Source organism: Bubalus bubalis, chromosome 22 (assembly GCF_019923935.1).
Source record: "Bubalus bubalis isolate 160015118507 breed Murrah chromosome 22, NDDB_SH_1, whole genome shotgun sequence".
In the NCBI taxonomy this organism is placed as follows: Eukaryota; Metazoa; Chordata; class Mammalia; order Artiodactyla; family Bovidae; genus Bubalus; species Bubalus bubalis.
The window spans coordinates 5,317,983-5,340,392 of NC_059178.1; the positions used below are offsets into that span (position 1 = coordinate 5,317,983).

The 22,410-nt window shown below is 44.3% G+C and overlaps 1 protein-coding gene across 3 annotated transcripts in view; it reads left to right on the forward strand.

Moving 5' to 3' along the window:
- ATP8B1 (ATPase phospholipid transporting 8B1) overlaps nt 1-22,410 on the forward strand; it is a 109,619-nt gene that overhangs the window by 43,478 nt on the left and 43,731 nt on the right. Inside the window, exons 2-4 of one of the 3 annotated variants that reach the window (XM_025273620.3) lie at nt 12,128-12,330; nt 20,107-20,204; nt 22,186-22,299. In XM_025273620.3, the coding sequence (XP_025129405.1) occupies nt 12,150-12,330; nt 20,107-20,204; nt 22,186-22,299 (393 nt within the window). In that variant the 5' untranslated portion in view covers nt 12,128-12,149. Of the gene's footprint in view, nt 1-12,127; nt 12,331-12,415; nt 12,803-15,009; nt 15,513-20,106; nt 20,205-22,185; nt 22,300-22,410 lie in introns of those variants that run through there. The other 2 variants (XM_044934578.2, XM_044934577.2) reach the window with 2 other exon arrangements.

Here is a 22,410-nt window from a genome sequence, read left to right on the forward strand (position 1 = left end):
CAGCTCATTGCCTGATACATAGGATGTGTTAGTTTTGTTTTTGGTCACTCAGTCGTGTCTGACTCTTTTGCGACCCCGTGGACTGAAGCCCACCAGGCTTCTTTGTCCGTGGGATTTTCCAGGCAAGATTACTGGAGTGGGTTGCCATTTCCTCCTCCAAGGGATCTTCCTAACCCAGGCATCAGACCCGCATTTCCTGCATTGCAGGTGGATTTTTTTTTTTTTTTTTTTTTTAACCACTGAGCCACTGGGGAAGCCCTTATAGAATGTGTAATGAGCTCTTTTTAAATGCTCACCACCATCATCTCAGGAAAACAGAAGCTCTATATTATAAGACCCTGATGCTGGGAAAGACTGAGGGCAGGAGGAGAAGGGCGCGACAGAGGATGAGATGATTGGATGGCATCACCGACTCAATGGACACAAGTTTGAGGAAATTCTGTAAGATGGTGAAAGACAGGGAAGCCTGTCCATGCTGCAGTTAATGGGGTCATAAAGAGTCGGACATGACTTAGTGACTGAACAACAACAATATTATAAATATTCTCATAAATCCTTAAACCTATTGAATATGTAGAAACTTAGATACTTCTGTTAGTTGACCTGTCCAAAAATCTGAAAGCCAGAACAGATAGTATAGCTGACTGTCTGTGGGAAACTCTGGAGATTGTTCGGACCAAATGAGTGTCCAGGGGACATATGAAATATTAACCACATGTTTGCAGGACAATCCTGGTCCCAAGCTTTGGGTGTGAATTCAGCTGTCTGGGTGGAGTTTGTAATCTAAGCTGAGTCTTCTAAGCTGACTTTAAATATAGTAGAGGAGACATTGATTAAATATCAGGTGTGGCCTTCATCCCTTAAACCTCTGGGACCCAGAATTTGTGAAGATGTTAACATTCAAATGGACCAGGAAGTAAGACTCTGTGACAGAGTGTAGACATTCATGAAACCATGACAGTGTCTAGAAAAGATACCAAATATGTGCACTGATCATCCTTGAACCTTTAAACATCTTTACATATGAATATTTGGAAATTTTATAACATCTTTATATTAGAAAAAAGTACCAGGAGGGGGTTTGTATTTTCAGTTGAAGCTCCTTGGAAGAAAAGCTATGACAAACCTAAACAGTGTATTAAAAAGCAGAGACAAAAAAGTAAAAAGCAGAGACATCACTTTGCCAACAAAAGTCTGTATAATCAAAGCTATGGTTTTTCCAGTAGTCATGTATGGATGTGAGAGTTGCAACATAAAGAAGGCTGAGGACTGAAGAATTGATGCTTTTGAACTGTGGTGTTGGAGAAGACTCTTGAGAGTCCCTTGGACTGCAAGGAGATCCAACCAGTCCATCCTAAAGGAGATCAGTCCTGCGTGTTCGTTGGAAGGACTGATGCTGAAGCTTTGGCCACCTGATGCGAAGAGCCGACTCATTGGAAAAGACCCTGATACTGGGAAAGATTGAAGGCAGGAGGAGAAGGGGACCACAGTGGATGAGATGGTTAGATGGCATCACTGACTCAATGGACATGAGTTTGGGCAAACTGTGGGAGACAGTGAAGGCCAGGGAAGCCTAGCATGCTGCAATCCATGGGGTCGCAAAAAGTAGGACACGACTGAACAACAACAGACTTCAGATGCAGACTATAGTGGGATGAGGAACAACTAACATTTTAAATCATCTTGTCACTGGACCTCTGCCCAGGGCTCTTGAGGTCTATTGTGTTTATTGCAGGCAGCCTGGAAGTTTAGTGAAGGCTAGTGGTTTGGGGTCTCCATCCGCACAGAATACAGGTCAGCCAGGGCTCTAAGGAAAAGAAGGACCTAGACTAGATGTCATGGCATCCCATAATCCTTCAGTCCATGGGGTCGCAAAGAGTCAGACAGGACTGAGTGACTAACACATGCACCCACACGATCCTTGGGAGGGAATTGGGATTTTACATTGACTAATGCACTGGGAAGGTGATTATGATATGAAAGATAAAAAGGTAGGTTTCATCTCTCCTGCCTGCCCTGACATGCCAAGCATCCCTTTTTTGGTCTCAGACTGCCTCTGGATGAAAGCAACCTCCTTTCACGCTGCCACTTTTGGCTTTGCAATCATTTACAAAGAAGTAGGATTGATAGTAAGAAAAAAAGGTATGGGTGGGTGCTCTGACGCATCTTTTCTCTGCCTTTGACCAGCTCGGAGACAGCTCTTAAGAGATTTGAGGGCAAAAACATCTGATTGAAATCTCATTTATGACCCTGGAGCAGTTACCTAACCTCTATAAAGCCTGCAAAATGAGGATAACACCTGCTTTTTAGTTACCTCGTGAGGTTTTCAGGAATTGAGCCCAGCACCTAAGTGACTGCTGAATGGTCTTCAGTTGTAAGCGGGGTCGGGGTGGGGGGTCGGGGGACCATCAGTTGTTGAGTTATCACTTACTTGGCTGTGCTGGGTCTTCACCGCTGCTCGGGTTTTTCTCTAGTTGCCGCGAGCGGGGGCCACTCTGTCCGGGGGTGCGTGGGCTTCTCACTGCGGCGGCCTCTCTCGTTGTGGAGCAGGGGCTCCAGGGCGCGTGGGCTTCAGTAGGTGCGGCTCCTGGGCTCTAGACGCAGGCTCAGGAGTTGTGGCACACGCTTAGTTGTCCCACAGCATGTGGGATCTTCCCGGAACAGGGATGGAACCTGTGTATCCTGTGCTGGCAGGCAGATTCTTAACCACTGAGCCACCAGGGAAGTCCTTGATTCTTGATTATTCCAGAAAAATAAACACACACATTGGGTTTCTTTCTCCAGCAAAAATTCTTTTCCAAAATATACATGTATGTATTATTTATAGAGATTCTGTAATAGGACACAATTCTGATTTCAGTCTTTCCTCCAATTTAATATTGGATTTAAGGCATTTCCTGTGTTTCTAGGGCTGTCATTTTTTTGCTACTCTAAAATCATAACTTATAAAACTATTATACTGGTGGACATTCAGGTGGTTTCTATTCCAGCTTTATATAGCTGACAACAACAATCTAAAATTTTTCTGTGAATACTTATTTTACTTGTTGAATTGTTTTTGTTGGAAATTTCTATGAATGAGCTTACTGGGTCACATATTACAAGTATCTTTAGTGTATTGGTACAGGAAAGTGGAAGTGTTAGTCGCTCGTCGTGTCCGACTCTTTGCTACCCCATGGACTGCAGCATGCCAGGCCTCCCTGTCTATTGCGGACTCCCGGAGTTTACTCAAACTCATGTCCATTGAGTCGGTGATGCCATCCAGCCATCTCATCCTCTGTCGTCCCCTTCTCCTCCTGTTTTCCATAGGAATGTATCGATTTCATTGCCAGAAGCAGTGGTTGTGCGTGTGTGTGTGTGTATGTAGGTGTGTGAGAGAGAGAGCTTTACAACTGCCCAGCATTAGATATAGTCACTGAATAGTGTTAACTTAATAGGCATAAAGTGGTGTCTTACCGTTTCATCAGTATGCCCTGTGATTACTTGCAAGAGTAATCTTTTCCTGTGTGCTTATTCCCATTTACTTATCATATCTGCCCTTTTCCTACCCTTTTATTCAAACAAGCAGTTCCTCTTGAATCTGAATGGGGAATACAAATCTCTTTTCAAATTTTTTAAGATTTATGTTCAGTTTTGCAAAATGATGTGCATTCTTATATCCTTTGTAGTGTAATCTTTTTGTGAATTGCATCCATCCATCGATAGGCTAGTGATTCTTCAAATATTAAAATGAATTCAACTCAACAGATTAACTTTTTATTTTACCTTGGAGGTTTGGCTTCTAGGCAACTGTCAGTTGTAAAGCCCCAATGATTTTATATCATTCAAACACGAACATAATTGAAAAGCCTAATCATAGAAGCAACAGTAATGAAGTAAAATGGGACCATTGTCTCTAATAAGCAAGGATGAAGCTTGAATGTAAAAATAACCATGCTTTTCTCCTGGTAACTTTCAGTATGTGTTATAAAAACACGTTGTGGATTGAAGCTGAATCTCCAAAGTAAACATACGGGGAATTCTGGCATTGTTTTCCTATGAGAATCCATTCTAGTCTTTATTTTACTTTTTTCTTCTTAGTTTTCCAGACAAAAGAATGGCAGCCCCACCCGATCTTAATTTGAAACACATTTTTCTAGTTGCCACCACACTAAGTTAGGCCTATGTTCCTTCTTGCTGCAGCTACATCCACTCACCGAGCGTTACTGCTAAATGTGTCTGCAGAGGTCATCGGACCGAACTGGGTTTGCAGGTGACAGAACTGTGCCTGGGAGATGCTCAGTGTCCGATGTGACCTCGGGATGGTCTCCCTGCCCGGCTGTCACCTTTCTGGCCACCCACACCCTCTCTGCTATTAGATTCATCTTCATGAGGCGCTGGGCAGATCGGCTGTCTCTCCTTGTAGATACGCTCAGTGCTTGCCTCCAGTCACTAGGATGAAGTCCATGTCAGGCCCTCTTAGGCTGGGGGAGTGGACTCCAGCCAGCCGCTCATAAGCCCAGTGCCCTAAATCTTTCAGCCGGGTGGGTATCTTATACTTCCCTGTGACTGGGTCTTCACTCCAGCTGTTCCTCATTTCTGAAAATCTCTCTTCCACCCTGAGTACCTGATCTGCTCTGTGACTCCCACATACCCTGCCCAGCTCAAGACAGCTGGGAAATGATTACTGATGTCAGTATACTTGAGTGTGATATAAAGGGAGAAGCTTTTAAATTTTTGCAACTTTTTGGTGTAGGAGAAACCTGTCTGTAGGCGTCAAGGTTGGCTTTGTTTGGTCAAGTTCTCCGTATCCTTTGCTTACATGTTTCCTGTGACTTAGGAGGCGCTAAGATGGTTTGTAGACAAGGAGAGCAGTCGCCACCTGCAGTTGGGAAGTGGGCTCTGATGCTTCCTGCTGTGCATGCGTGCTCAGTCATGTCTGATTCTTTGTGACCCCATGGACTATAGGATGCCAGACTCCTCGGTCCATGGGATTCTCCAGGCAAGAATACTGCAGTGGGTTGCTGTGCCCTCCTCCAGGAGATCTCCTCAACCCAGGGACTGAACCCTGAGTCTCCTGAGTTGCAGGTGGGTTCTTTACCACTAAGCCAATAGGGAAGCCCGATGCTTCCTGGATGGATCTTCGATTCCAGCCTGAAGCCTCGATGCGTGTTCTGCATCACACCTAGCACCGAGCTGGGGATGTGCTGAGGGGGTGAATCCAGTCGGAGCTAAATAACCTCGGAAAGATTCCTTAAGGACTTTAGTTTTCTCTTTGGTAAAAAGACAATGGTAGCGCCCGACCACCCGTCTCAGAATAATTCCATGTTGACTGTGCGCGACGATGTGTACACAAATACTTGGGAGTGAAGGCGAGGGGCAGCCTCATGGTAACATGAAGTGGCCGCCGTTCCTAGGCTGTGTTAGGGAGCCCGCGACAGAGCTGGGCTCGCAGTGTCACCAAGAAATGCTTCTAAGTTTTATCAGGAAACTGACAAAACTGCCCTTCTCTGAGAGGCAAAATTTCCAGATTCCTCTGCGCCTTTTTTAATGTAGTCATCCCAGTTGTGTGATATGAAGTGGGAGTCAGTCTTTTGTGAAAAAGGGCTCTGGGGTGGTCTTTCCGAGGAACAGAGGATGAAGCTGTGGACCCGGAGAAGCCTTTTGTATTGTGAGTAAAGGCCTGACTGAGCTGTCCCCACCACGGTGGTATTAATGGGCCCTTAGTTTGATGCTGGCGCTTTTCAGGTGGCGCTAGTGGTAAAGACCCCGCCTGCCAGTGCAGGAGACACAACAGACCCCGAGTTGGGAAGATGCCCTGGAGTAGGAAATGGAAACCCTCTCCAGTATTCTTGCCTGGAAAATTCCATAGGCAGAGGAGCCTGGCGGGCTATGGCATGGTCCACAGAGTCGGATGCGACTGAGCACAATTTTATGTTAGTTGTCCCAGACATCTAGGTTTTCTAGGCTTCAGTTTAGAAGAAAATAAAAAAATATAACCTTGTTTATCCTAGGAACGATAATCGTGTTGTTTCTAGAACAGTGTAAAGTTTGAATTTAATCTAGATCTTAGATACGTTTTTATTACTCTTGGTTTATGAGATTATTCTTGTCTAATTACAACGGTCATCAAGCTTGTCAGATTTTGCTCTCAAGAGAATTGAGTAGATTCCAGATAGGGTGTGTGGCCTGTGTCTGGACTGACTCAGGTGATAAAGATTGCTGCTGCCTCTTTAATGGGGCTCCTCTTGGAATAAATGGAAACAATAGCAGCCATATTAGGTATCTTACCATAGAGTTCTCATTATTTGTGATTAATGGTATGTGTATTAGTTTTCTATTACTACATAACAAATGACTCCAAAACAGCAGCTGAAACTTATCTCACAATTTTTGTGGATCAGGAATATGAGTGCTGCTTAACTGTGTCCTCTGCTTTAGGGTCTCTCTGTTGTTTACTCACTAAGTCGTGTCTGATCTTTGCATCCTCATGGACTGTGGCCTGATAGGCTCCTCTGTTTGTGGGATTTTCCAAGAATACTGGAGTAGGTCCCCTTCTTCACGGGATCTTCCTGACCCAGGGATCAAACCCTCAGCTCCTACATTGTAGATGGATTCTTTACTGCTGAACCACCGGGGAATCTGCATATCATGATAATATCTCATGTTAAATATTTTGTAATATTTTTCTGTAATAAAAAATATCTGTATCTAATAATAATCTGCTTTATCTGTAAGAGTAATAATAATGAATAGGCAAATGAAATAAAAAATCCATGTCAGAAATACCCTTTCTTGCTGAGGACTTTACAGAGCCATAAAAAGATGAAGAAGAACAAACATGACTGTCGTGAGTCTCCCTTCCTGGTTTAGGCTGGGCCACTGTGGACACGAATCCATTTGTACCACAAAGATATCATTGATCAGGGACTCTTGGCCTCCCCAGCCTCTGAGTGTGTCTGTGTACAGGTCAGACCCTGGCCATGTCAGGACGCTCCTTGTTCCTCCTTTCCCTTCATTTGAATCTAGGAACCTTATAATCTCAGCGAAAGTTTGTACTTTCGTTACTTCTGACCTCAGAATTTTATTGCAAGGGCAGAAAGGTATTTCTTTGTGCCTGAGTCCCCTTTTTTTCTCTCCTTTAGCACCCCGTCCACTACAAAAGGAACAGAGAATTTCAGGCATTCAGTCACTTGACAAGTATTTCATAGCCAAGTATTCAAAGATGACAGATGATAGATGTTAGGGGTTCGAGTTTGGAAATCCTGCCATTTACTCCTCCTATCTTCTGGGGTTTATGACCAAGAGGATTGAATACTGCAGAAGGCAGGACGGAGAATGAAGCATCTTCTCCTCTTCCCTTCCAAAATGTTAAACAACCCATCCAAGTGGTAAACTGGTGAACGGCAGAGCCAGGGTTTGAATCCAGACCTGTGTTCTTTTCAATGAAGTTATGCTGCTTCTCAGCCTGAGCAGGAACTAAAGATCCTGTTTTCCTAAGATCATGTGACCAGAAAAATCCTTGAATGCTGTATTACGTTGACAAGTTTTCAAAAATCCTGATAAAATTTTTGCTGCCTTGCTCCAATGTTTATTCACCTTTCCATCTGCTGCCATGATTATAAGCACATGGATTAATGATGAAATGCTGTATTGGACTGGGTATGAGAAGACACATAACCACAGCTTCCTCACATGAAGCCAGAGATGACGGTGCATTGTTTCCTCAGTATTTGGAATTGTGCGTCCTCTCCAGTTACACGACTGTGCTGCAGCTGAAAGAGTACCATTAACAATCAGTAGGGCGAGTGTATGGTTTAGGGATGTTTTCCCACCACCGCCCCTGGTAGTTTATTTCACACCTTCAGAAAGCATCCATGATGTGTCCAGGTCGGTTATAATTATATCTGGCTGAGGGCATTTGTTGTTGACCACTTGTTTTGTTGTTCTCTTATTATCTTTTGTTTTAGTTTGGGGGTCAGCAGACTTTTTGTGTGTAAAGGGCCAGATAGTAAATATTTTTACCATTCATTGTCCATCACAACTATTCAACTCTTATTGTGTAAAATTGGCCATAAACAGTACATGAAGGAATGAGCAAGGATGTGTTCTAATAAAACTTTATTTACAAAAACAGACGATTGGCCAAATCTGGCCCTCGGGCTGTCACATGCTGACTCCTGTCTAGACTGTAAGCTCTCAACGGCAGAGACAGAAGTGCCTCCTGTGTGGTTTTTGGAGAGGATGCTCTCCTTGACTGCCATTTTGCAGTGTCCCCACGGGGCCTTTCCTCTGTGCATACACAGAAAGACAGAGCTCTTAGGTGGTTTTTTCTCTTCTTATATGGACAGGAGAACTGTCTGATTGGGGCCCCACACATATAATGTTGTTTAACCTCCATCACTTCTTTAAAGGGCTTCCCAGGTAGCTCAGTGGGTTAAGAATCCACTTGCAATGCAGAAGTTAAAGAAGACATGGGTTCGATCCCTGGGCAGGAAGATCCCCTGGAGGAGGGCATGGCAACCCACTCCAGTATTCTTGCCTGGAGAATCCCATTGACAGAGGAACCTGGCAGGCTACAGTCCATGGGGTCGCAAAGAGTGGGACACGACTGAAGCGCCTAAGCAGCAGCACCTCTTTAAGGGCCCTGTCTTCAAGTGCAGTTACATTAAGAGTTAGGGCTAATCTTTCAGTTTGGCGGAGGCAGTTCAGTCCATAATCCACAAGAAGGGTCTAAGCAGGAGGAAGGCATGACTCTGAGGGACATGTGGAAGCTGATGGTGGGAAGTCCTGTTAGATTGCACCTGCGGCATCTAAGGAGCAAGACTGTGGTGTCCTGCGTTACGGTGGTGGCTGCGGGGATGAAGAGGAGGGAGTGGGTTGGAGGTGTGTGTTTGGGGAGAAATGTCTCAGGACCCACACATAATTTACTTATCTGTATCCCTCGGTAGGAGACATAAGAGACGCGGGTTTTCGAACCCTGGGTCGGGAAGATCCCCTGGAGGAGGGCATGGCAACCCACTCCAGTGTTCTTGCCTGGAGAATCCTGTGGACAAGAGCCTGGTGGGCTACATAGGGTCACAAAGGTCAGACATGACTGAGTGCCTAACACTTTCACTTTCATCCTGCAGTAACCTGGGTGGCAGTTCAGTTCCTAGTGCCTGAGGTCGCAGCGTGTGCCCAGTAGATGCTCAGTGAAGGTTGAATAAATTCACAGGTGTCTGTGATGGGCTGAAGTGGTGGGGAGAGACATAAAGTTTCCAAATCTGTATTTTACGTAATGCCTGCCTGACAAGGATTATGATTTAGACCTTCAAGGAAATGATTTCTAACAAATTTTTCTTTGGTAGTCTAAGACAACAGAGTGTCTGCATATCACACTCTCACACACACACATCTGCATAACACACACACACACACAGAGCAGAGAGCTTCCTGCTCAGCTTAGAACTCCCCGCCCAGCCTTGCAAGGCAGCCACACAGATCTGGCCTGGAGTGGATGTTTGGGTCGTGAGTGGGCGGGTTGTGCAATGGCTTATTTTCTTTGGATCACATGGCTTGTGGTTATCAAGTCTATTCCTTTTTGTTTGTCTCCTTCAAACTCAAAGGACTGGATCCAATCTTAACATGGGAAATAAGCACACAGGCACTCGGCAGTAATGATGACAAAATGATCACTTACGAAGTGTTTCTATAGAAGGCATTTATGCCACTAACCTGCATACTTAAACATGGTTAGAATGGCCAATGCATGTTGTGTGTGTTTACTATTAATAATATGGGCTTCCCTGGTGGCTCAGATGGTAAAGAATCCGCCTGCAATACAGGAGACCTGGGTTCGATCCCCGGGTCAGGAAGATCCTCTGGAGAATGGAATAGCTACCCACTCCAGTATTCTTGCCTGGAGAATTCCATGGACAGAGGAGCCTGGCGGGCTCCAGTCCATGAGTCACAAAGAGTCTGACATGACTGAATGACTAACACACTTTCACACACTTACTATTAATACAATAAGGAAACTTTCTCTGTGGTGCTTTCAGATCTTTGCATATTGTGTGTGCCCTTACAATGGAGAGATGAGATCCTGATTCTGTCACTTACCAGCTGAGCCCCAGCCTCCTTATCTGAAAGATGGGTAGATAATATCTACCTCACGGGGTTGTCCTGCTTGATATAAAATGGGTGTCCAGTACATGGTCACCACTTTTATTATTTTTGTTCTGAAATATTTCTGATGAAAGTCTGCTCTTAAGAGTTTGAGAATTTTTAAAAGTGTGTGTGTGTGTTAGGCGTTCAGTCTTTGTGACCCCATGGCCTGTAGCCCACTAGGCTCCTCTGTCCATGGAATTCTCCAGGCAAGAATACTGGAGTGGGTAGCTATTCCCTTCTTAAGAGAGATTCCCGACCCAGGGATTGAACCCAGGTCTCTTGCATTGTAGGCGGATTCTTTACCGTCTCAGCCACTAGGGAAGCCCTAAGGAGTGTATTAAATTTAAATACTAGCTAAACCATAAAACTGCAAGTAAGGCCAATTAAGCAAGTGTAACATCCCAAGAAATAGCCATTTACTAACCCATAGAAAATTAGGAAAGAGGGAAAATGTTTTACTTGGCAGTTAAAGGTTTTAACCCTGAATCTGCCTGTCCTTAAGTCTACTCATGTTTTGCAGTAGTCTGGTATTTTACTTGGCTTCCCTGGTGGCTCAGTGGTAAAGAACCTGCCTGCAAATGAAGGAGTTGTGGGTTCAGTCCCTATGTCAGGAAGATCCCCTGGAGAAGGGAGTGGTAACCCACTCCAGTATTCTTACCTGGAGAATACTGGAGGAGCCAGATGGGCTATAGTCCGTGGGATCGCAAAAGAGTCAGACACAACTTAGCGGCTAAACAATAGCAATAATCGTTGGATGTCCATGTTGCTTCTGGGTTTTATTTTAAATAATGTTGGACAAAATCCTCACTTAAATATTTGAACATTTATTAGATGTACACTTATTATAAAAATTTAGATGTTTAAGATGCTAGATTTGGTAAAAAGTGTGCAGCCAGCTAAATAGTTCCACTCAAGGCAACTAACCCTGATTAAAATATCTAAAAACTAAAACATGAAGGTGGAATATAAAAGATGAATCCTTGGAAAGCAATTGTTCTTACCTCCAAATTTCAGTAAATATTTTACAAGTTGTCCAGTGTTGTAAAGGTTTGGTTTCCCCCTCTGTAGACTACAAATAGCAATAATACCTTCACTATGCTGATGTGGAAAGTTTCAAGGAGCCAGTGTTGATAAAGCATTTCATTCAGAGTCCCTCATGCAGTTAACACGAAATAAATGTGAGCTGCCACTATTAATGATATTGAGTACATGTAGGTATGATGCTTATGTATCAGTAAATAATGCCGGGAAGTATTAGTGTAAATATATTCCTAATGTAAATAGAACTGAGGTTGCACTTGGCACTTGTGTGGTGTCACTTTCTGCAGTGGTGTATACACAAACACAAATTCTAAATATAAGGAGTGGGTGGTCACAGGAAAATAGGCTAGAATGTGTTTTCAAGAAGCCATTAGGAAAATTTGAGGACTAAGCTGGTATTTAAAATACATCACACAGTAGAAGCTCAGAATATTAATGTTAATTGCAACCAGATATTGTAGGACAGTGGTTTTCAAACTTTGAAAGCAGGGCATACTTCCCAAGAGAAATTCAGTTCCATTAAGACCCACAATGCAAATAAACATATGTATGTGTCAGCTTTGTAAAAGTGTTTAACCAAAAACAGTACTCTTTCTATGCCTGCTGTACTCTGATATTTTTAAATCTGTTTCATTTTATTTTAATGTTGGTTGTGAACCAATTAATTTTGCTGGGTAGAGACACACAATTTGAAATAAAACCTTAAAGCTTGTATACTCTTAAAAAAAGTTGGCAGCTACATTATTGTTGTAAATTCTCACCCAAGCATTTAATCAATAATGAATGATTTTGTTCTTATTTGCATGATAAGTTGAACTTTGGGGGTCCTTCATCAGTCATATTTCCATGTGGGTAAATAACGTTCTGTCAAAAGCGTCATAAGCGAATGCAGGAAGAATTCAACCAAAAACTAGGCACGGGTCCTATTTCACTCTGGTTTCCCTTTCTTTTAAACCAGGTAGTTCCAGTTTGCCAGCAGAATGAGTACAGAAAGAGACTCAGAAACGACGTTTGACGAGGATTCTCAGCCTAATGATGAAGTGGTCCCCTACAGTGATGATGAAACAGAAGATGAGCTTGAAGACCAGGAACCTGCAGTGGAACCACAGCAGAATCGGGTTAACAAAGAAGCGGAGGAAACCCGGGAGCCGTTCAAAAAAGGTAACGTGCTGGAGTCAGGAGACCAGGCACCTGTCTGTCCTCACGTGGGCAGTAGCAACAGGTGCAAAGGACGGCTGCTCCAGGAGGCATCTTCTTTCTCGGCTTTGGATGAAACTTGATGGGCTGGGACAGGTACACAGTGTCCTCAGAGTGGTAGGGCTGGTGGACCATAGCTGTCAAGTTCTGCAGAGAAAACAGAAGGTTCTTGCTGCATGTCTCTATTTCTAGAAAGGAGCTGAGTGGGGAAGAATTTGCTTGTTACCACACCCAGGAACCTTGGAGTCACCGTAACACTTGTTCAGTCCTTTGTGAATATAAAATGGTTTTGACTTTTTAGTAACAGGGGGAGAATGTGTAGGTCTCTGTCACGGGGGGCTGTGATGCAGCAAAGAGTGCTCCCTGCCCCGAATCAGGGCTGCTTCAAGGCCAGCTCTGGACCACGGATTGGCAGACATTTTCCGCCAAGGGACAGGTAGTAGCTATTTCAGGCTTTGTGACTCATATGGTCTCTGTCGCAACTTACTCAGCACCACTGATGTTTCTTGAAAATGGCCATAGACAACCTGTCATTTGGGGTTATAGAATGTAATTGACTTTTATGGTTGTGCTTTTTTTCTCCCATGACTTTTCTATTTCATTTCCTACAAACACATGCGGTCTTTTCTTCTAGCTCTTCCACTCCAGGAGGAAGCCAATCCTTTGGTCTTTACAGCCCAGATTTGCTCCATAGTTCAAGCTGAAAATGTTTTTCCTCCCCGGTCCCTTCAATTCCAGCGACATAACTGGTTTCCCACTCACAGAAGTCGCCAGGAAGTTGTTCTGTTTCTGCCTCTCCCGCTGCACCTCGTTCCAGCCTCAGTTAGAATAACCTCTGGTTTTGTCTGGTTTCCCCGTCATTGCCAACCCACCTTCCAGGCCTACCAGAAGCCAGCTTCCCTTGTGTTTCCCTGCCCCCAGGCTCTCCCTCCAGGATTCTGTGGCCTGTTAAGCTGATTTGTTTGTTTGTTTGTTTTCCAAAGAGATTTCACCTGTAGAAAAACAGATAAAGCACGAAATCTCCCTGATGTAATGATTCCTCCTGCTCTGCTCAGATGGTCTTCTGCTCTTCTGTGATGGGGAGGTGATGTGTGCGTGTGCCCACGAGGGCCGCCTCCCATCACAGGCTCCGAGACCTAGGGAGGGCGTCTGCTCAACGACATCGTTTTCCCCTCCTCAGTTTTCTGTATCAAACCCTGAGCAGGATCAGGTCTTCCTGTGGATGTGTGGCTGTAATTTTAAGCTATTGAGTATCAGCGCCTCCTGAGAAGGCATTGAAATCACTATAGTTGGGCTTCATTGAAATGGAATCACTGCCAGTCTGATGAGGAATGTGGCCTCTGTCATAACAGGTCCAGACTGGATAGTGTTTGAATGGGGATAAGGCTGGAGTCGCCGGACGAGTTAGCAAAGGGAGGTCTAGTTGATTGCCCAAATAGTAAATAATGTATTTCTTCCTCATTCCTTCTTCTGCTGCACTTTTCAAGTTTTGTATAACCATCATGGATTCGACCCTATGTAGGTATCTGATGAGCTGGCTGAGAATGGGCTTGGTGCGTGTAGGGGTGAACTTTGCTGTTGGGCTTGCTGCCATGTTATCAGATGTGTGGTCCAGGACAAGGAAATGTACAGGGTTGGGTGTCTGTGGAATTGTCAGAGGGGCACGTAGTGGGTGGAAATGCTCACCTCTGTTTTTTTCCAGCTCTGCCTTCACATTCTACTGCCCAGGGTTCTTTGCTGATCATGCGGCTCCCAGGTCATATTTCTTGTAGATTGCTACCCTCAGAACACAGGCATTGCAGGGAGCTCAGACTTGATCTTGGCTCTTCAGAGTCTTTTCCAAGGATAGGGGAATTTGGTGATTCTCAAAACCCCTTTCAAATGACTTTAAAAATATCATTATTATTATTATGTGACCGAGAGACCACTAGTTCTCCACCAGGGATGAGACCCAGGCCCCAGTGATGCCAAGTCCTAACCACTGGATGGCCAGTGGAATTCTCCCCAAGTATTATTATTCTGACCCCTCTGTATGCCCTTCCCAGACACACAGAGGACACTCAGCATGTGCTTGACCCCTTTCCTTTCATTCCTGCTTCTACCCTGCACCCGAGCAACCAGTCTTCATCCTCTCCTGCACCCCCACTTCTCTCCCTTCTTCCTCTGCGTCCTTCTTTCACCCTCTTAATTTCACCCCCATATCCCTACTTGGGCATTTTCCCAGTCATTCTGACTTCCTTTTTAACTGTCATCTGTCTATCTTGACATTTTACATGAAGGACAGTTTTCTCCAACGAGCTCACTTCTTTAGAACACAGAGCGTGAGTCACTCTGTGAAGTACCCTCCAGCTGAGTGATACCAGGGACCTGGGCCTCTTCCAGCAGAGCAGTGTCTAAGAGTGCCAGAACCACGTTCATTTTTCTTAACCATATTTTAGTGCAGAAAGTTGGTTCTCTTTTTTTAAAAGATGCTTAGCCCCACTTTAGTAAGCAAGTGTTTTGAGAGACCCATTGCAGGTACTTTTCAGTGGAAGGACATTTTTTGCATGCTGCTAGAATCGAGAACAGATGTAAGCCTGTTGTCAGAATGTGCCTTGAGGGAAGAAAAACCTGCAGATTTTACTACCCTTGGTTTCCTTTGTGCGGCTGTTGACAAAACTAAGGGGAATGTTTCCATGCAATGGGATGGACATTCTCTTGTGAACACACAAGAATGGTATGTCCCAAGTAGGTTCTGGGAAACACTGTTTCTACCAGATATTTCTGGACACAGAGATTCTTTGGTCCCTGAGACTGGAAACCCAGAATTCTTTGTCCTCTTGAAGTTTAAGGTTATCCATTAGCATATAAGAATCCCGGAAAGCTTTGACTCTAAAGAAACCAGTTTAATTTTATTCAGTCACAGGTTCCTGAAATTCCTTGACTCCAGGTGGTTTGTGGGTTGGTTTGTGAATATAGCTTACCCCTCCACCCTCCTGGTAGCTCCAGGTCAACTCCTTGGGTAGTTCTGTGCCAGTCAGGAACCAGTGTAGAGATGGAAGTACTTGGGAATGAACACATGCTCTGCCTTAGCACACTGGCTTACTTTTCTGAGCCTGGGGATGGGATGAGAAAGCCGTCTCCTGCCTCCTCAGCCACGTTGCTTGGTGAGTTAACCCTCCCCGCTTCTCGCACTGGCAGGCTTACAAATGCACGTAACCGTTCCTTTCCTGCAGCAAACTCTCACCTGGATCCTGCTTTCTGCCTCGGGCAGCTGTCCTGTCTCCTGTTCTCCTGACTGAGCTTCTGGAAACCCATTTCTCTACCATCACAGCCCTCTGTTCCCTCGGTCCTTCCCCTCTGGGGGCCGCCCCAGCTCCCCAAGGATGACGCTTTCGGCAAGATCACCAGGAACCCCAGTGCCCAGTCCAGTGGGCTTTTTTCACCCACCCTCTTCCCACGTCAGAGCAAACATCCTGCTTTGGATGGGAGTCAGGGAGTGCTTCCTAGTGGAAAGGCATGCCCGAGCTGCCAAGAGAAAGATGAGGAGGAGTTAACTAGGGGCGGGGAGAAGAAGGAGGCTGCCCAGTGGGGGGCCACATCCAGACGCCCGCCGTGGCAGGAGGTAGGGTGGCACGCCTGTGGCACGTGGAGGAGCTGGAATTCAGCCTGGGGGAGCGAGGACCTTATGGGGAGAGGACTGTTGTAATCTCACGCCCCTCCTTTTCAGCATGCATCACAGTGTGACTTGGAAACCACTGGTTTTTATTTTACACTGCTTGTACAGTGCCCTTCTTCCAGCTAATCTGCAAGCGCTCCAAGGACCCAAGGTCCAAGCTGTCTTGTTTGTTCTGAGCTGGTGTCAGGGCAGCAGGCTTGGGGGGCATTTGTGACTGACAGCAGGAGAAGCTTCAGCAGAGGTATGAGGGAACCAGGCGAGGCCTCCCCTGGTCAAGGAAGGCTTCCTAGAGGTGAGGACACCTGTGCTGAGTCCTGAGTAAAGGCGAGTGGCAAGTTGACCCCTGTGGTCTCAGGGGCGGGGCATGCCAGGGCAAGGCAGCAGGAAGGAGGGCTCCCAGGGGCTGAGAGTCCAGGAAGCCTCGAGCCATTTTGGAGCTTGATGATGGGTGGGCGGTGGCTGTGCTGAAGAGTTTGGACACTTTGCTGAGGGCCAGCAATTTAGGCTGAAAACAGTGGGTTCCTCCCGCGGCTGCTGTTTCCTCCTCTCAGTCCCGCCTCCATCCCTGTGGAAGACTGCCCTACCCTGGGATCTGATTCCACCTGCTTCCCCTGGCAGCTCAGGCCTGTGTGACGGGGCTCTATTTTCCTCTCCAACCGAGACGGCTGCGTGCAGCTTGCAGCCTTAGTCACATGTTTGATTTGGAATGGAATGCAACATTTGTGCGTGTATGTGGACTTATTCAAAGATACTTTTAAGATTTACTCATTGTTGAATGTAGGTGTGTTTCTTCCCCATGACTGCACAGGTTTCCATCTTTTCCTGTCTTCTCCCCTCTTGATTTATTCCCATTCACCATCCCGTTGCCTTTCGGGATAATATTTTTTTTATTGACTTTTTTTTTTTTTGGCAGCACCATATGGCTTGCGGGATCTAATTTCCCCAACCAGGGATTGAACCTGGGCCCTTGACAGCAAAAACTTGGAGTCCTAACCACTGAACTGCCAGGGAATTCCCTTGAGTAATATTTTCAAAAAATTAAACATAATGGCATCCTGACCATAAGAAAATTGAGCAACTTACATATATTGATTTAAATCTATTTATTATTTAATTAACCTATTATAAACATATTTATTGTCATCCAATAAAGGGAATTACAAATGATTTTTCCCCCCAAGATAATAGTATTGATAAAGGGCTGCACTATTGCACATAGTATTGATAAAAGGGTGCAGAGTGAAGATGAACTCCCACCTGCCTCTTCTGTCTCTGCTCTTGGCCATTTCTCCTGTGTCCTTCTGGAGATACACAGACCCCACTTTTTGCAAAGAATACTTACAAACACGAGACCTTACATAACCATAGATACATATACACATAGTCACACATGTGCAAGTGTGTGTGCATGCCGGCATCCCTACTGTGCGCTCATTCTGTGCACTCATGCCTGCACAGTCAGGGTAATTTGATGATCTCCCCTGTCCTGATGTACATGTAAAGCCACCTCATTCTTGTTTGTGGACCACAAGGACTTTCATTGTGTGGATATTTAACCAGCTGCTCATAGTGGTATTTAGGCTGTTTCTAATCTCCCTGATAAACAGGGCTGCATTGAATAGCCCTGAGATATATTATTTCTTTATCCAAGAGTGTACACACACTCAGTGAGCATGTCTGTGTTGAGGTTTGATAGATGTGGCCAACTTGTTCTCTGCAGAGACCACCTAAGAGGGCCTGTTTATTTTGCCTTTGTGGGATAAAAATGGGTACCTCATTGAATTTGTCCTTGTTTTTTGATGAACTTGGGTATCTTCATATTTTTAAGAGCCATTGAATTTCTCTTTGTATGAATGATCTATTTGTCCTTTACCCATTTCCCTCTTGGGTTGCTTTTTGTTTGTTTTCTGATGCTAAAACTTTTGATCATTTAACTCTGCTGGTTTGCTGTAGTCTGTACCAACCAATACAGCTTTTTAGTTGCAGAGTTGTCCATAATCAAGAGTTCAGAATGAGGGGTCAGGTAAAACTGACTTTCTCTGCCAGATGGTGATGATCAAAGGACTTGGTGACCATGAGAACACCCAGCATCATGTAGCCATACTTATATGTATTAAATACATGTTTTCCAGGTGATTTTGAGCCGGTGGCTGATGGTAAATGCATTGATGGTTTTAGTAGGTACAACCCTTGGGAATTAATTTCCTTCTTGCTTTTAACCAAAGGGTCATCAGGTGAAGGTGACATTTTTTTGTTGGTTAGTATATTACTTCTCTTTTCTTGGTCAATATTTCCATTCTAGAAAACGGTACAAGATTTCTACTTTTTCTATAAATTAGCCTTGGGGTCCAAGTGTCCAGGAAGGTTCTCTGTTTTAACTGAGTACTTAGTAAATGTTTGATCCAAAACGTAAATATTTCCAAGTGCTATTTTGCCTCCTTTCTTAAAGGCATATGCTTAACACAACACTTCTCAAACGATATTAATAGGTGTTCTGTGATATTTTTTAAAAATGTGCCCTGGTCACATTAATTTTGAAAAGATTGAATTAAATAAGTTCTTTACTATAGGATTTCTCAGAGACTTTAATACACCAGTGGGTCCATTGAATGTCCAAGAGGAGGATGTTGGATACTGTGTTTCACAAATGTGTTTGACCACAGAACCCATTTTCACTTTCTTTATGGTCTCTCATTGAACTACTCCTCAAGCAATTAGCATGAAACTCAGGAAAGCATCAGGAAAAGGAATCGGTTACTTTGCCAACTGAAATTAGGCCGAATTTGTCTGAATTGGGCCAAATGAGGAACTCGGTTAGAAATAGTTATTTTGATTACTTGACAGCAATCCAATTTCTGAAATTAACTATAGATGCTGCTGTAGTTAAGCTCAGGGTGCAGCAGACGAAGACACCAGTTACTTTCTCCAAGCTCTCCAAGGTATTATTCACAGTGTAAAATGAAGAGACCAAGGTCATTTCTGATAGACCTCTACTGCCCTACTTGAGGTCAGATACCACCTTCAATCTGAAGCATCCCAATCAAATCGGGCTGAAGGTGAGGGGGTCGTGTGGAGACAGGAACCGTTGGCTGGAGGACTTAATTATGAAGCAAATTTAAGAAGCCACAAAGGGGGCGAAGAATCCAGCGCATGAACAGGGTGGCTTATTCTTTCCTCTTGAGCATTTCTGACTTTGGTTTTTATCCCTTCTCATTGGTCATTTCTCCCTTTTTAAGGAATCTTAAGTATTTTTCTTTTCAACCTTCCTGAATTTTCAAACAGCAGTTCTCAGAGGTGTTCTAGAACACTGGTGACCAGGGATATGTCACAAGTCATCTGAGAGCCAAATGAAACTGTTAACAATTTGCAGATTACCATAAAATAGAATGAGGAGGGCATGGCAACCTACTCCTGTCTTCTTGCCTGGAGAATCCCATGGAAGAGCGCGGTGGGCTACAGTCCATGGGGTCGCAAAGCATCGGACACAACTGAAGCGACAGCACACACACACGCAATTTATAAACCAAGTAAATGTTTGAAGAAATAATTTAACTTAATTTAGCTGTGACCTTGTGGGGCTCTGGGGTTTTTGTTCAGGCCATGTTTAAATGAGGATTTTCTTTTAGAATCAAATGTTCTATGAACAGTGGTCAATTTATAACATGGTCATTGGTTTGCTGAGGCTGCCCTAACAAATTACCACCAACTGGGTGACTTGAATGCAGAAGTGTGTTATGTCACAGTCCTGGAGGCTAGAAGTCTGAGATCGGTGTGTTGAGGTGTGTTGATTCCTTCTGAGGGCTGTGAGCGAAGGGTCTGTTCCAGGCCTCTCTCCTTGGCTTGACTGTCTTCCCTCCATGGGCATCTCTGAGTCCTGGTTTCCTTCTATTCTAAGGACAACAATCATATTGGATTAGGGTCCTCTCTAATGACCCTACTTTAACTTGCATCTGAGTGAATCTTGTTCCCAAATAAGGTCATACTCTGAGGTACGGGATGGGGTCAGAGCTTTAATGTGTGAATCTAGGAAAGACATAATTCAACCCATAGCAACAGGCTAATTTTCTCTTTCTTTTTTAAAGACTGTACATGGCAAGTCAAAGCCAATGATCGACGCTTCCACGAACAACCTCAGTTTATGAACACAGTATTCTTTTGCATTAAGGAGAGCAAATATGCGGTAAGTTGATTTTAATTAGTTAGCTTTATTAAAGGCCAGTTTTTTTCCCCCAATAGCCATGATGCTTACTCGCTTTGTGTGACACCTGTCTTCCAGGTAACCCCTGGCCTGGGGCCATTGACAGTCATTGTTAGTTCTCTAGAATGTCATTTTTTACAATGTTGTATCAATGTCTGCTATACAGCAAAGTTATTCAGTTTATACATATATACATATATATATATATATTTCTTTAAAAAATTCTTTTCCATTCTGGTTTATCCCAGGACATTGAATAAGACTTCGTTGTTTACCCGTCCTGTATGTAACAGTTTCCATCTGCTAGCTGCACACTCCCAGTCCCTTCTCCCTGGCGGTCCCAAGTCTGCTCTCTCTGTCTGTGAGTCTGCTTCTGTGTCACACATAGGCCCATTTGTGTCTTATTTTAGATTTCCTAGAATGTCCTTTTTTCTCATTGCGTTAAGATGACCTCCCTAAGGGTGTATGGGGCAGTGTGAAACAAAACAAAGTGGATTGAAATTTTCCCTCTGAATATACAGAGCTCTTTTTAAAAAATTTTATAAAAGAGCGTACAGTAATATCACAGATGCCTCGCTTTTTGACAGTAAAAAGAGTTTGAAAGGAATCTTGGTAACTTATCTCTCCATCCTTGGCCTGTGATGGATTCAGAGACTTTGAAGATATTTTAGCCCCCAAAATGCTTATTACCATTGAAATATAAAGAACATGAGCTAAGTCTGGGCTGATATGTTGTCTGTTAGATTCCTGGGACTGCTCCACAGAATACCACCCACTGGGTGGTGTAGGACAACAGAAATTTATTCTTTTACAATTTGAAAAGGCCCAAAGTCTAAAATCAAGGTGTCAGTGGGCTGATTCCTTCTGGGGGATCCGCGGGAGAGACTGCTGCAGATTTCTCCTTGGTTTCTGGCTAACAGACCTTGGTGATTCTTAGCCACACACCACTCCAGTCTCTGTCTCCCTGTATGTTTCTCTGTGCCCAATTTTCCTCTACAAAGGCCAGCAGGCCTAATCACTGGATTAGGCCTTAATCCACCTTAATCCAGCATGACCTCACTGTAACTTGATCACCTTGGCAAAGACCATATTTCTAATATTTGGTTGGCCAAAAAGTTCGTTCGGATTTTTCTGTCCCATCTGATGGGGAAACCCAAATGAACTTTTTGGCCAAGCCAGTAAGCTGACCATCGCAGGTCACAGGGTCAGAACTTGACTGTATCTTTGGGGGGCACACAATTCAACCCACACCTGTGTCTTTTACTCTTACACACCCTCCATTGCTCTTACAAGAATGTTCCTTTTCCACCCATGTTGACACGTCTCATTTTCTACTCATCTTTGCCCTGTTTTCTAAGAGGCTCTAAGGATCAAGGAACCCAACAGCAGGATCTGTTTGGTCACAGTGAGAGTTGCCACAGAGACCTTAGAGGTGAAATCTCTGTGTCTTGTGACTCTGACATAAGCCTCCAAGGCGTCATTTTGAGGCCCAGTTAGAAGTAAAAACTTAAAGAAAATCTCAGTATCTTTCAAACAAATCATAGCCTTGTGTGCCTGTAGGCCATAGGGCTGATTTTTGTCTGGGCTTCGCTGGTAGCTCAGCTGGTTTAGAATCTGCCTGCAGTGCAGGAGACCCCGGTTAGATTCCTGGGTCAGAAAGATCCCCTGGAGAAGGGATAAGCTACCCACTCCAGTATTCTTGGGCTTCCCTGGTGGCTCAGCTGGTAAAGAATCTGCCTGCAATGCGGGAGACCTGGGTTTGATCCCTGGGTTGCTAAGATCCCCTGGGGGAGAGAGTGGCAACCCACTCCAGTATTCTGGCCTGGAGAATTCCATGGACTGTATAGTCCTTGGGGTCACAAAGAGTCAGACACAACTGGGTGCCTTTCACTTTCACTTCATACATTGTGTATTGTGGTAAGTGTGGGACCTTTTAGAATGATTTTCTCATTTTTTCCAACAGAATAATGCAATTAAAACATACAAGTACAATGCGTTGACCTTTCTACCAATGAATTTGTTTGAGCAGTTTAAGAGAGCGGCCAATTTCTATTTCCTGGTCCTTCTCATCTTACAGGTAATAATACCCTTTGATATCTTAAATCCGTTTTGAGTTACAATGACTCAGTAACATTCAGGTTGTTAGTGTTTAAATTGTACATAAAATACAAATAATCTTGAAAGTTTT